The sequence below is a fragment of the Salvia splendens genome, chromosome 12, assembly GCF_004379255.2.
Source record: "Salvia splendens isolate huo1 chromosome 12, SspV2, whole genome shotgun sequence".
In the NCBI taxonomy this organism is placed as follows: Eukaryota; Viridiplantae; Streptophyta; class Magnoliopsida; order Lamiales; family Lamiaceae; genus Salvia; species Salvia splendens.
This window is the reverse complement of record NC_056043.1, coordinates 368,571-384,024: the sequence shown is the minus strand read 5'-3', so window position 1 is coordinate 384,024 and position 15,454 is coordinate 368,571. Positions and strand designations below refer to the sequence as shown.

The 15,454-nt window shown below is 40.3% G+C and overlaps 1 protein-coding gene across 2 annotated transcripts; it reads left to right on the top strand.

Moving 5' to 3' along the window:
- The first annotated feature begins 10,849 nt into the window (after positions 1-10,849).
- On the top strand, positions 10,850-15,210 carry LOC121757155 (WD repeat-containing protein 26 homolog). Of its 2 annotated transcripts, none has more exons than XM_042152663.1 (5): positions 10,850-10,981; positions 12,305-13,183; positions 13,497-13,598; positions 13,886-14,512; positions 14,823-15,210. In XM_042152663.1, exons 2-5 carry the CDS (start codon positions 12,392-12,394, stop codon positions 15,036-15,038), a joined length of 1,737 nt encoding a protein of 578 aa, XP_042008597.1. In that variant the 5' UTR covers positions 10,850-10,981; positions 12,305-12,391; the 3' UTR covers positions 15,039-15,210. The 2 variants fall into 2 exon arrangements, with proteins under 2 accessions (XP_042008597.1, XP_042008596.1); XM_042152662.1 differs by lacking the exon at positions 10,850-10,981 and adding an exon at positions 11,003-11,109.
- The last annotated feature ends 244 nt before the right edge of the window (positions 15,211-15,454 follow it).

Below are 15,454 nucleotides of genomic sequence, written 5' to 3'. Positions count from 1 at the left end.
TTGTTCCATGAACCAACTTTCAACGACATTTAATTCCTGCGGATGCGCGGGAACAAACGTTGTCTACTATAATCACTTACCTAATCCACTATCAAATTATCCCCTGAACAGTTCTAATTCGATAGCATACCAACAAACGATCATTCCTAAACTATGTTAAAGAGACAATAGCAGAGGAATTAACATCACTACGTTATTAGCCAAAAACATAGTGAATAAATATTGAGCACATTGTTGGACACAAACATATGAAATCAATGGTGTAAAAACATCCATACAAGCCTAGATTACAACTTGGAGCAACAAAGGAAGCTTAGCCTAAACACATGGTGAATTTGCAATTAAAACCGTAGGATTCAAGCTCTTGATGAGTGGAGTTGGGATTTGGAGTCGGATCGTCGGAGAGTAGGCCAGACCTTCCTCCTCTCTTTCTCCCCTTTTTCTTTCCAGCCGTCAACTCTCTCTCCCTAAAAAACGTCCCCTCACACTTCTCTCCTCCTTTTCTTTTTCTATCCTCTGCCCCCTTTTTCTCTCCCCCTCACGTCACCTTTCTTTCCATCTTTTAAGCTGCCACCTAGGGAAAAGAAACTGCTGTATAAACTCTGCAGTTCAAATAACTACCCGGCCGGGTATATTTTACAGCTGAAAATTCACCCGGCCGGGTACCTCATTTTGACCACTTTCTGGAATTTTCGTGTTCTAAACATCACACTCGGCCGGGTGAATTATTAGGAATAAAATACACCCGGCCGGGTGGCCAATTTTGAGAGCTTTCTGGACAGCTTTTTCACACTCCGAGCTTCATTCTTTGTTTCACCATTTATTCCTCTTCCTACACCACAAAACATACTTTTGCAAGCATCAAACTATATAAATCATGTAAAGTTAGGGGAATAAAAATGTACAATTTGATTCACATCACTGCCCGACGGGAATCCACCCGCGCACAACAACTAGCCGCTGCCTAGCTTCTCCGCCGCCGGTAAGGGAACCACCCTCACCCCTTATCATCCACCTCAGTCCGACACCACAAATCTCATCAACCCAGCATTTTCTTTCATCCATAAACCACCAATCAAAAAAAAAACCACCGAACAGCAAGAAATTCCCAAACCCCTCCACTCCAACTTCATTCTTTCCATAATTAATTATGCCTATTCGCCACCAATATCAGCCCCCGCACCAGATGCACCATATTATTGCAAAATTTGATCGCCTATTGGACATGATGGAATCCCGTATGGACGCGGTAGATCGGCGCGTGAAAACCTTCGTCGGAAACAATACCCCAGCCCACACCAATCTGGGCGGTCGCGCAACCTCTGTCCACCCATTCAGCCCGAGCCAAAACCACCCTACATTCCACGCTGTTGGGATCCACCTGATCGTCGTCCACGCACGGGATACCCGCCCATCGGGTACCGCGATCGCATGCAGGATGCACGACCTCGACACCGCGGCGGCTACCCCGAGAGGGACCACCTATTTAATTGCGGAGATCAACGAATCCAATTAGGGTTCGATCACCACCCGATTCACGCAACGCAGCCGCATCGCCCAACGTGCTGGGACCCACCGACGCAGCAGCAGGACCACAGTTACCCAGCTTTTGATCTCCGGCCCCGACGCGCGGAGATGTGCTGGGACCGTCCTCACCATCAGGAGGAGGTGCGAGGCCAGTCTGCCTGCCAACAGCCCCACCACACCACCGACCAGCCACCACGCTTGAGCCTCCCACCGTGGGACCTGTACGGTCAATCCGGACGTGTGACCAATCAGACCTCGTACCAGCCTTCGCGCTTGCCTACCTGTTGGGACCCGTCTGGATTGCGCACGCAGCAGGGATACCCGGCAGACGACATATCTTTTGAGAGATTTGGAAGTGATGATCTATGTTGGGGGAGAAGGTCGCCTCTCTCTCATAATAGGTATATTGAGTGCTCAATGCCAAGTCCAGCGACAAAGAAGAAAGCTACTCTTGGTCTTTGTTCACTTGGGAGTCGGTGTGAACCAGATTACCAAGTTAGTGTTGGATTGAGGGAACAAGAAGGATATGAAGCTTCTGATTCCTCGAGTTTAGATGAGAAGATGGCATATTCATGTATGGAAGCCAGAGTTTTCGACTACGTTTATGATCGTGGTACGGGCGAGGAGGAGCATTGTGATTCAGAGAATTCCATATTAGAGACAGTAGCAAAGAAACTCATGGATCGTTGCTTGCCTAGTGAGAATTGGGGATCTAGGGAAAGTAGAGATGGCAGACTCGAAGACCAACAAGTTTCATCTTTTGCGGAAATCTACCACCGCGTTACCCCGATATGAGTAAAGAGAATGAGGAAGAGGCATTGTTAGACGATGTAGAGAAGGACGGTTCCACTGATGAAGTGAAGAAGGTCATCGCCTCACTCAATGTTGTTCAAATGTCATCCAAAAATGTTGTTGGAAATTGTTGGGGCAAGAAAGGATATGGTGCTTACACCGATTTGCCCGCAATTGCTTGTGTCTATGTGGATTTGAATGTCGGTGATGTTCCAAGTATGAATCATCGATCGCTCGACACAGATGTAAGGTTGATCCCTCTGCGTAATGACATGTCATGTTTGAGCATTTTGGGAGGCGTGGACAAACTTGTCGATTTGGCAAGGAATTTTGCCGACAAAATTGGGTCTTCTTTGTTGATTTTTGATGAAGATGATGGGAGACGTTCGCCTATTTGGTTTGCGTTTGATCCAGGAGGAAACTCCTCGCCAAAGCTTTTGCTTTCAACTCTCGTCCTTGGTTTGTGGCTTCCACCTTGAGGACAAGGTGGATTTTAACAGTGGGGGAGTTGATACGAGCCTTATCTAGTTTAGATATTATAGGGATTTAGCATATCTTCTTTTATTATTTTGTTTAGATATTATAAGGATTTAGCATATCTTTTTGTATCCACACATATTATAAATATGTGTGGAGTCTTCCATAATATTCAGTTAATGAATATATGAAATTAATATTTTGGCTCAATTGATTGTGCATCAAGAAACCTTCCCTAAGGCTGCCGACGAGTCACGACTCGCGCCCAGCCGTCTCCTTCGCCGACCCAAACCTCTTGGGCGCTCGACGACTACGGTCTTGCTTCTAATTCGGATGCTATTGGTGTATCGATTTCGTCTATTGCCTTGCTTGGTGAAAAGCATGGAGTTGAGGAGGATAGAGCTGTAAGTCCTGCAGACCACCAAGTCTCAGCTTCTAAAGAAATATATTGGTCGTGCAGCTCCGATGTGAATAACATCCTCTCAACAGCGCCTCTGCCTGCTGCTGCATTATTGTCGAATGTCAACGGGGATTTCAAGTGTTTGCTGCAGGGACATACACACGACGAGTGGGACATCTGCTTGGTAAGGACATACACACCATTCAATTGGACCGTGCTTTTTGTTTATTTTCTCATGTTCCACTCTAAACGGACCCTAGATAGATTTTTCAAATTAATTAGATTGGATAGGGCTCTATGACTGTTTAATTATACGGTGTAATATTTTATTTTTCGATTGAAAACTTAAATAATAAAAGATAAAATAATTATAGCATTATTATTTAATGCACCATTGATAAAGAAACGTTCAGATTCATTGGAAAATGTCTCTTTGAAAATCCAACCACTGCTTAAAACATTCACATTGAAATGAGGATACAATTCAACTCCAAATAAATATATAATTAAATAACTGTAATTAATAAATAAACCAAAAAACAAAGCATTTTCATAGTTCCTTTTCTTTTTTTCACTTTGTTTGGCACTGAAATGAAAAAGTGAAGGAAACACTTGTTATACCAATGAGGTGTGTGCCAAACATTCTTCTTTTAGAACTAGAGTATTCAATTTTACAAGAAAGTAAAACATGTTAAACAACAAAAATATTAGGGTTTTTTTAAAAAATATTATATCATGTTAATTAGCAAATTAAGTTCCAAAATGTCGTTTGGTAGATCAGTCATGTATAATGAAAATCATGATTTTTCGTGTGCTAATTCCAAATACATGTTTATTTAACATTCATCAATGAAGAGTTGATATATAAAATGCAATGCTAGTTCTATCAAAATATGAAGGGCATGCAATTGTGCTTTGGTATATACTTTAATGAGACGTGTCACTCTCTTATAATTAAAAAAAACTAATGGTGTTCTATAATTGATAATTATCACATTCAGATTACAAAAGTGAACAAAAAAATTGTACATTAATTGAAGGGATAACTGCCTTAAAAGTCATCAACTTTGTTTGAATTCCGGTTTTTCCCACGACCTTTAAAATTGGCGTATAAAGTCACCAACTTTGCCGGGTTGCTGGTATCTCCCAAATTGACCCGACCTTGTGTTTTCCGTTAAGTAAGCGTCCCATGTGGCATGCCTGAAAGTTGACGTGGATGTCATCGGAAAAGGGATGAAACGACGTCATTTCTAACACCTAAAACGACGTCGTTTCATCCTTTTCAAACGCAATTAGGTTTAAATCATTCCTAAATTTGATCCTGATTTCAAACGCACCCAAAATCGAAGGCCATCATTTGAATCGCGATTCAACGTACAAATCTGCGGCCATATCGATTCCTTCCATCTATGGCGAACGATTCACCCGTTACAAGGTAAGATCATAGCATCAATTTTAGGGATTGGAATCCCGATTTTTGAGACATCACATTTGAAATCCTAAATTTTGAATAGGGGTTTGCTTTTGTTGGTGTTTGGGTTCGAGTTAGGGTTTAGGGCTTGCTTGTAATCCCGATTTTGGGTTCAATTTTGAGTATGCGAAATTGTGTATTTACGGTTCATAACTGTGTTTTTGAAATCCCGATTTTTGAATTAGAAATTTAGGGTTGGGTTGTGTTGGTTTTAGGTTTGAGTTTAATGTTCAATCCAGATTGTTGAATTAGCTTTGAATACGCGAATTTTTGGTTCCCGAATCGTGGTTTGATTGGGCTATTTCGAATGTGCATTTGGCAATTGGTATTTAGGGTTCATGACTGTGGTTTGAATGTTCAATTGTGTTAATAGTTCAGGGTGATTGTGGTTTTGGTGTAGGATGTCCACGTCTTCCCAAAATTCGAGCAGAATGACTTGGCCGAGGTTTGAGGCAGTGGTCTGTGAGCACGGCCTTGAAGCTGATGTGGTGACATCAAATATGGATGCCAATCCCGTACGACGCTTCTACCGTTGCCAGATCTGGAAGGAGGACGATTGGAAGTTCTTTCGTTGGATTGATCCATCGTTGTCACCGAATCAAGAGTAATTCTTTAAAAAATTGAAGATGGATAGGGACAACGTGCAAAGAGAATTGAGAGATAGAGTTGCTAAGCAGGATGTGCTTGACGAGAGCGTCCGTTCTAAAACCACTAAAGTTGAAGCACTCGAATGTGTTGTTGCAGATTTGCATCGTCAAAACCAGAACTTAAAGGTTGTCGTTTGCATTTTATGTATCTTCATTCGGTTACTGTTGTAGGTTATCTAATAGAACTTCAATGTAATAGACTATGCAAGTTGAACCCCAATGTAACGCACTACAGGACCAATTCCTTGTAGTGAGTTTTCCCCTATGAATGCATTGAGTTATGACTTCAAATATAGCTTATTTACACATACTAGACCGTAATGGGAGATGTTATGTGCATAACATTTGGAGCTTTTGGGTGTAGGACCTTTGTAATGATGGAAATTGAAAGGAATTGTTGGTATATGTAAGTATGAAGACAAGTTTGCAAACCTAACATTTGGCACCCAATCACAATCACCTAAGTATGAAGACAAGTATGATGGAAATTGAAAGGAATTGTTGGTTAAAGCAAACATAACATTGAACATAATAGTGTTGTCCCACAAAAACATGGTTCACACATAAGTTAGCACCCAATCACATAAAGTTTGGTGCTTCCAAAACACATGTTTTAATACATAAGTTGGTGCTCACTAAAAAAACATTGTTTGTCTTCCAAGTACATTTCATCCAAATTCCGATTACACAAAAGGGGTCTTCAGGGTTCTTCACCCGTTGTTGTTGCCTTGCTGCGTGGGGATTGAGCCAGCACCTGCTCCACGGCCTCCTGTACGGCCTCCACGACGTCCTCTAGTACGGCCTCCACCACGGCCTCCCCTTCTTCCACCCCTCCTCGGTATTGCGGTGGTACCACTTTCTGCAATGGATGGTGTCTTGCGAGGCCTTCCCATCTTGGCCTATAAGTTGAGAACTTGCAATGTTAGTAATGACTAGTAACAAAATATAGCTGAATGTTGATTAAAACTAGAGATTAATACCTTTAGCTTTGGTTGTACTTCTACTGGCTCGTTTTTGCAAGTTCTGGAGTTGTGGCATTCTTGGAGACACCTCTGGCATGTCATCACACATATCTTCTTCATTCTGTTGGGCCTAGCTGGATCTTTCTCGAATGGATCCCTCTTTCTAACCTTCTTCGACCTGCCGGGCATCTTCTTCACCGGTGGAGGTACAACCGGGTACCCCTCAGCCTGAGGCCAGAGCTTCTCTCCATTCAATGCTGGCAACCCATATCCATATGTCAACTTGTATTTTCTCAAGGAGAAGTAGTCATGGACATAATCATCAACATTATGTTTGAGGAAATGAATAGCAGCGCAGGTATGAAGACAGGAGATGCCAGTTAAATCTCATTTCCTACACCCACATTGCCTTAAGGAATGAATCACTACAAACCTATCCTCAAAATGACCTCAATTTTCCCCCAACTGCATGAATAGTGGTACAGTTTCTACTTTCATAAACCATGGCCTCAATTTTTCTCCTCACTTTTGGACACATAGTTGAATTGATACCACCACTCTCCATTTCTACACCCTTTCTATATAGTCTCTCCATGAGTGTGGTTCTCATTTCATCTAGCATGTCTAACACATGCTTACTCCTTGCCTCCAGAATATAAGCATTGAAACATTCACAAACATTGTTTAAAATGGCATCAGAGCAATTGCCAGATGTTAGAAAAGCCTTACAAAATCTGCTGGGGTTCTTATCCATTAAATCTACATAAGCCTGTCCATCTTCCTTCTCCAGCTCTCTGCATGCAATGTCAAACTCTTCCATGTACGTACTTCTAACCAGCTTCCAGAAAAGCTGCTTCAAAAGTGGACCTTTGTGTGTCTTTTTCCAGTTTGCATATATATGTCTTGCACAATTTATATGCTCATCTAAGGGAAGTAGACTTTGAACTGCATTCTCAAGTCCCTAGCAAACAACATTTTAAGTGTCAACATGACAAAGTAGACCACAAATAACAAATTAGACAACATGAGAAAGTAGGCAACAACTAACAAATACCTTTTGTTGGTCACTGATTATGGTAATTCTCACTCCTTCACCCAAGCTCAACTCTTCAACAAGCATTTTTATGAACCAAGTCCAGCAAACCTCATTCTCAGCTTCCACCACTGCCCAAGCTATGGGATACATTTGGTTGTTTCCATCAGTCCCTACAGCTGTCAGCAATATGCCACCTAGGTATGTCTTAAGGAAAGCACCATTTAGACCAATCACCGGCCTACAACCCTCCTTGAAACCCTTCCTTAGCCCACTGAAACCAATGTACAAAGCCTTGAACACATCACCTACATCTACATGTAGTTCAAATCTTCCTTCTCTGTCAGCCTTGCCCAACTCAAGCATATAGCTCCTCAGCTTTGCATAGTGAGCTTCCATTGTTCCCCTCAGCATCTCAATTGCCTTTCTCTTAGAATGATATAACCTCCACTTGATTGCATCAAATGCAAACCGCTGCATCAAATCCTTACCCAATTCCTTGCAACTAAACTCTGGTCTAATTCTAAACACATGCAGATATTTTCTGGCAATATAATTAGATGTCACAATCTTGTTTCTCATAGCCCTTGGACATGTGTGATCGGGTTCAAGTTTCTTTATCACAACAGTACCATTCATCTTCACTACACTCCCAGAACATAACCATTTGCAAGGACTCTTGCAAGCTGCCTCAAATGCCTTCCTACTTGCACTTTTAAAGTGTATCTCCCAACCATTCTCAACTGCATGGTCTGTCAGAGCATCCTTTGCTTGAAAACCATCAATAAATCCCATCACAATACACAATTTCATATTCTTATGATCACACCGTGGATCATACATCACTTTAGCATGTCTTTCCATCATTCTTCTCCCTTCATCCTGGGAGTCAGTTGAGCTAGAGTAGATATCACCTTCTTCAGAATTCTCATCCTCAGACACATAGTCACTTTTCTTCTCTCCACTGACTAGGCCATAGAAGATGTCATCAGTGACAACAAACTCTTTCTTCTTGCTGTCTTTTGCTTTCTTCCTTCCCTGTGTGTATTCCTCATCCTCGGACACTAACTCCTCAGCATCCATGTCATCATCAGTTTCCTCATCTTCAGAAGATGGTGTAGAACTCTCATCCTCCTCACTTTCATATCCCAAACCCACTCCCATGCTGTGATCAGCCTTATCCCCCACACTCTCATCAGTTCTATCTCTCATTCCCACAGATTCATTTAGAGCTCCCACATCATCACCCAAATCATCAGCATCATTATCCTTACCTCCCACATCATCCACCAAAACATCAGCATCAGAATTCCTATATGCCTCACCCTCAACAACACTCTTACCCACTTCTTTAGCTATATAATCCCTACCTCCCACATCCTCACCCACACTCTTTCCAACTTCATCAGCATCAGAATTCCTATCCCCCACCCTCTCATCCACACTTTCAACCACTGACTTCTGGGAAGACTGGAACAAACGCTTCTTAACACTACTTTCAACACTCTTCTCCACAACATTTTTGATAGAAATTGACTTGAACTTGTCAGCCTTTAAAGTTGTTTCCTTTCTACGCCTTGTGGTAGACATACTCTTATTCACAGACTCAACATTACTCCTTTTCACTGACTCAAACTCAACCACTCGACGCCTTACAGCTTCATCACCCATAGTGTCCCCCCCACCCACGGATTGATCTTCATAAATGTGCTCTAGGCCACCCTTCTTCCCACCCACAATATACACATCACATATTTGATGCTTGATTGTGGTCAGAAACTTCAGCATTAACATCACCTCTGCATCACCCTTGATGTTAATAAACTCCATTCCCCATTTTCTCTAGAAACATAGTCTATCCCAGCTATCAAACCCTAGTTTGTTCAGTTCATCCACTAGGTCGAAGTAACCAAATCTATCTGGTTCAAACCCACTACCTTCCCACATTTCCCCACCTATGTATTTCTCACAAATCCCCCCATCAAGAATGAAATTCCCCCATGGTAAATCCGAAGCATTAAAGGTTTGTTCGGATTCGGCTTGTCTGGGAAGAAACCCGGCCACATCTCCATGTTGAGGAAGCCTTACGCACAGCTCGTCGCCCGTCCGTCGCCGTTACAGGTAAGCCTATGGACTCGTCGTCGTCACCTCACCGTCGCTGGTCGATTGGATGGTGTTTTGGCCATCGTCGTCGCTCGCTCGTCGATTAGGCTGGTCGATTATGTTAACAAAATTTGGGGGCGAATTGGGGGTGGGTTGGGGTTTTTTTGTTTTTGTAATTTTTTTTGTTAAATTTATTTTGTAATTTTTTTATTTTATTGCACAGTCAATAATGCTTGACCATGTCAGCCGCCACGAGACGCCACGTCAATTAAAAATGACATGTCAGCTGGCTCTTTCGCCGAAAAAACCATCATGGGAAATCGGCGACTAAATGCAAAGTTGGTGACTTTATACGCCAATTTTAAAGATCGTGGAAAAAACCAGAATTCGGGCAAAGTTGGTGACTTTTAAGGCAGTTATCCCATAATTGAAAATTAAAGTGTTAGATAAAATTGGAAGTAGAAAAAACACAAACAATAGGGGTGTGCATTCGGGTTTCGGTTCGGTTTTTCGCCCTAACCGAACCGAACCCGAAAAACCGAATTTCGCCTAAAACTAAAACCGAACCGAAACCGAAAACTGAAAAATCGAAAACCGAACTTAAAAACCCGAACTAAACCGAAAAACCAAAATTATATAAAAAACTGAAAAATCGAAAAACCTTAAACCGAATACCGAATTAAAAAACCGAAAATCTGGAGAGAAAGAAAACAGTACATAAACTTAGAAATTTTCAACCTACAAAACATAACATGATAAAAATGATAATATCCATAATCGATCAAAGGCATCAACCAACAAATACAAATATGCAATCAACATTCCACAATAAAAAACCATCAACCAAAATGTCTTAAATAAATGTTGAATTATTAGAGGGATGGAAGAATTTGCAGGCTTACTGCTGTGGGTTTAGGGATGCAATTGAAGGTGTAAGTAGAGATTTACCTGGAGTCGGAGCTGTGGAGAGTGGAGACGACGGTGTGAAGGGCCGACAGGAGCTGGAGGGGCGAGGGGCGACAGGCGACGGCTGGAGGGGCGACCGGCGAAGGAGGACGATGGAGTTGGTGGAGGGATTTAGGGTTAGAGGGAGAGGAGAGCCGAGAGTGGCGGATCTGATTCAGAATTCAGAAACGTGAGTTTCCAATTAGGGCTTTTATTTTTAGTTATAATTAAATAATAGTAACATATATATAATAAAATAAATAATTAAATAAATTCGGTTATTCGGTTATTCGGTTTTTTCTTCGCGCGAACCGAACTGAACCGAAAAACCGAAATTTTTGTATTTTCAAAACCGAACCGAACCGAAAAAATCAAAATAACCGAACCGAATTTCAAAATTTGGTTTAGTTCGGTTCGGATATTCGGTTTCCGATTTTTTTCTCACCCCTAACAAACAACTATTTTAATTTTGAATAAAATCACACATCCAAACAGAGACTAAAATATTATCCTTCTTTGCACACAGCCGGATCCCTTCGTCCAAATCCATTTTGCTCCCAATTCTTAAACGGGTCGGTTCCATTTGTCCTCATCGCGCGATAATCGCTGCCCCTTTGATTATCTGTGAGTCGGTGATTTACGATTTGGATTTGGTTTGATTTGCCTGATTACCAAGATTATTTTTCGAATTTAGAACGAAGTTGATTATCCTGAATTGTATGACGGATTTGCAATGGGTTTTAGGTTTACAGGTTGATTCAATTTTCAAGTTTGGGACTTGTGGAATTGCGTTTAGTTGATTTCAGTTTGATTAGTTTGCCTCTATTGGTTACTGCAGATGTTGTGTTTGAGCTAATTTGATTGAAATGTGGGCACTTGATTGCTTTGAATGTAGGGTAGTTGGTTTGGTGTGTTTGATTTTTCTTTTTTGTGGTTGAGGAATTGGGAAAAATTAACTAAGGAAGGAAATGGTGGGTACTTGATTGCTTGATTAGCCATGGATTCATTTGTAATGGAATGGTGATATGCTTGAACTTTGATATTTGAACTTGTAGCAAATTCTATACAATTTGATACGTACTGATATGAAGATATGGGAGAAGATTACAAGATATGCAATATATTGATTTATTATTCCATTGGCTATCTTTATTTTGATATTTAATTCAAGTCAGTTAGTATATTATTTACTTTTTGATTTGTTTAGATTTGGATTGAAATAGAACCCTTAATATATTCATCTATATATATAGATGGACGATAAAGAGGGTTAGGAATTCGTTCCTTTCTTGGTTAAGGTTCGTCCCTTTCGTTTCTTTATCAATTTCCGAATCTATATTCATATCTAGTTTATGTTCTCTAGCCTTTTACTCCTATCACAATTGTATATGCATTGCCTGAAATAAGTTTGTTGGTTTGTCATAGAACTTGTCTTATCGATTCTATACAATGGTATCGTCTAAATACTAAGAAGTAAGGTGTATATTGGGCATTCATATATAGGGTAAAAGTTTATAAAGGATGTTTGAATTATAAATGAGAGAACATAGTTGAACCACTATACAATACCTCTCTTAATGTTGCTTGAGTTGTAAAAGAACCTAACTTGATTCTGTAATTGAAGCATGCATTTGCTATTTCAAATAGTAGTTTAGTTTTCCCTTTATCTGCCAAAGCCTTTTTGGGGTTTCCATGTCTCCAAACTAGATTATGCTTGTCTAAACCATGCATTTTAATTTTGATTTTACAAGTTCAGTTTTATTGCTGTTTTACATCCTTTTACTAGCGTCACTTTGTTTGTTTCCGGAGACTACTATCCACACAAATATGGGCGATTTGAGATTCTCAGTAGGAACTGTTTTAATATATGTCGCTATGAGTCCCTTAATAGTGTGATTAATCTTTGGTCCCAATATGTTAACATCTTTTTTCAATTGTTTTTTCCAGATAGCATAAGTGATATCTGAAGTATTTGACCAGACAGATCTCAATTCCTTACTGTAGTATAAATATATGGGCTGAAGTGTGCTTTTCATGGGAGGTGTAGAGGATGATGAACCACCATCAAAACGTGTGAAGGTGACCTCTCTAGATTCAGGAGGTATTCCCAACAGTTTATATCTCAGACAGAGAGGTTGCTCACTTACTGATTCAATGGCTCGACATTTGGCAACTGAAGGGGATTATGAGGTTGTTGGTTCAAAGGGTATCATAAAGAAAGTTGAACTTGTTCGTGTTATAGCCGAGGCATTATATTCGCTTGGCTATTCAAAGTCGGGGGCGTGCCTGGAGGAAGAGTCTGGAATTCCATTTCATGCCCCTGAGATAGATTTTTTCATGCATCATATTCTTGAAGGCCAATGGGATGAAAGTGTTGCTGTGTTGCACAAATTTGGCGTAACGGATGAAACAATAGTTAAGTTAGCATCTTTGGCAATATTTGAGCAGAAATTCTCTGAACTTTTAGATGATGGAAAGATCATGGATGCTTTAAAGACTCTGCGGACAGAGATCACTCCACTTTGCGTAAATTACAAGAGAGTTAGAGAGTTGTCTTCCTTCGTTTTGTCTCCATCACAAAATTTACTTGATGGAACTTCTAGTAAAGGGTCAAAACTCGAATCTCGTAAGATATTATTGGATAAATTGCGCAAGTTGCTTCCCCCAAAAGTAATAGTTCCAGAGAAAAGATTGGTGCAACTCGTCGAGCAGGCCCTTGTCTTGCAAAAGGATGCTTGTAAGTTTCACAATTCCTCAGTTGGAAAAATGTCTTTGCTTGCTGATCATCAGTGTGGGAGAGACCATATTCCTACTCAAACATTGCAGGTAAATTAGCTTTTTTTTGCAATTACTATTAAAAGGTTGCATATCGTGTCAGCTTGTGAGCACTTAGATGCTTTTTATTTGTGAAAGTTTCCTAATACATACTATAGCTAATCCATAAACAGCTCAGCGATAAGTATATCTGCTTATAGATGGAATTCCTACCTCTCTGTTTTGTATGGACATATTAATATCTTTTAAACGTATTGACTAGTTTCTCTATACATTATATTTGGTTTTCTCAAAAGATTTGATATCCTCACAGAGTCACTAGAATGGCATTTAGCTGATCTCTTTTGCTAATTGAATCCACCAGGTATTACAAGAACACAAAGATGAAATATTGGTTTTGCAATTTTCTCACAATGGAAAATACTTGGCCTCATCATCTGGTGATCACCTTGTTATTATATGGGAGGTAACACTTGCTCTTTCTTTATCCTTTTATTGGTTTTTAAACTTCTGTCAGGGATTCTAATTCATTCACTTGTATGTGAGGTATTAATGTCAAATCATAGGTACATAATTTTGAAATTTTGGCATTTGAACATTTCATTGGCTTATGATCATTGTTTCTTGATTTTAACAGACTTGTATGTTCTAGTTTTTTGATATACACAAAAATTTGTGCTGAATAACTTTTCTGCGTGATAGTTATCCCCATCCCTTGCTTAACGATAAGTTTGATGGTTTTATCTTTGATAGGTTATGGATGCTGGTCAAGTTCTTTTAAAACATAGATTATATGGTCATCAGAAATCCGTATCCTGTATATCGTGGAGCCCTGATGACAAACAGCTCCTTACAAGTGGAGGAGAGCTAGTTAGAAGGTGGGATGTTGCCTTGGGGGAATGCCTCTATATATACGAAAAAAGTGGCCTTGGTTTGGTCTCTTGTGCGTGGGCGCCAGACGGGAAGAGTGTATTCTGTGGTGTTACTGATAAAAGCATCATCATGTGGGATCTGGAAGGGAAAGAGTTGGAATGTTGGAGACGACAGAGAACTCTTAGAAATGCTTACTTGGGCATCACTAGTAATACGAAAGAGCTTATTACCGTTTGTAAAGAAACTGTAGTACTATTGTTCGGATGGGAATCTAAGTCCGAGCGATTCATCGAGGAGGATCAAATAATAACCTCGTTCTCTTTGTCCGGAGATGGCAAGTTCTTGCTCCTCAGCCTCTGGAACGAAGAACTCCATCTTTGGAATATCGATGGATGCCCCAGGCTGGTATCTAAATACAAAGGCCACAAGCGTTCCCGTTTAGTTTTGCAATCTTGTTTCGGGGGATTAGATCATGCATTTATCTCAAGCGGCAGTGAGGACTCACAGGTAATACATGTCTCCTTCTCTTTGTTTGATAACTTAGATGTATAAATTTGAGTTTGTTTGATCGTCTGATCTTATTTAGGTTTTGTTTGATTCGAGCGCCTCATTGCTCACATGTGTATGTTATCCGCATGTTTTTGGTTTAGATGTGTTAAAGCTAATGTAATTCAATCACACTACCTACGTTGATGGATTGGACAAAATTTAGTTCATTTGATCGTCCGATTTCCTTCAAATACTCACTCACACAGATCTTCATAGGGTTTTGTTTGGATCAAACTGCTTGTTGCTTACGTATGTGTGCTCTCCGTAGGTTTACATATGGCACAGGCTCTCGGGAGAGCTGGTACTAACGTTGGCCGGGCACACAGGGGCTGTAAACTGCGTCAGCTGGAATCCGGCAAACCCCCATATGCTGGCGTCAGCGAGTGACGATCGGACGATACGAATCTGGGGACTGAATCAGGTTAATGTGAACAACAATGGGAGGCATAGTAATGGAGTTCATCACTGCAATGGGGGGAGTTGAAGTTGGAACGGAAATGACTCATTCCTCCATCCGTCTAATTTCTTCTTAGTAAATTGCTTTTTATGTAAATTCTTTTGCTTAATATGTTCAATCCAAACTATAGAACAAGAAGAATCTGAATTTGCATTTAGTGTCTTAATAATACTCACTGAAAATCTTCCCACTGCTAAAATACTCTCATTTAAATACTCATGAAATAAGGATGTATCTCAGTTCATACTAAATAAGTACCCCTCCATCCCATAATTGATATTACACTTTCATTTTTAGTTTACCCTATAAAAGAAGTCATATTTTGTTAGAAAAAACTCGCTCTCATATTAATATAAATATACTACTCTTTTATCTTTCCACTTAACATACAAAACAATATTTTATAAAATTCTGTGTTATTTTCTAAGTATGTCGTCTATTAT

Bases quoted from the DNA above. Each gene is read 5' to 3' on its own strand.
- LOC121757155 (XM_042152663.1), top strand. From the start codon at position 12,392: ATGGGAGGTGTAGAGGATGATGAACCACCATCAAAACGTGTGAAGGTG. The intron at 13,599-13,885 runs GTAACACTTGCT...TATCTTTGATAG, and splicing joins ACCTTGTTATTATATGGGAG to GTTATGGATGCTGGTCAAGT. The intron at 14,513-14,822 runs GTAATACATGTC...TGCTCTCCGTAG, and splicing joins GCGGCAGTGAGGACTCACAG to GTTTACATATGGCACAGGCT.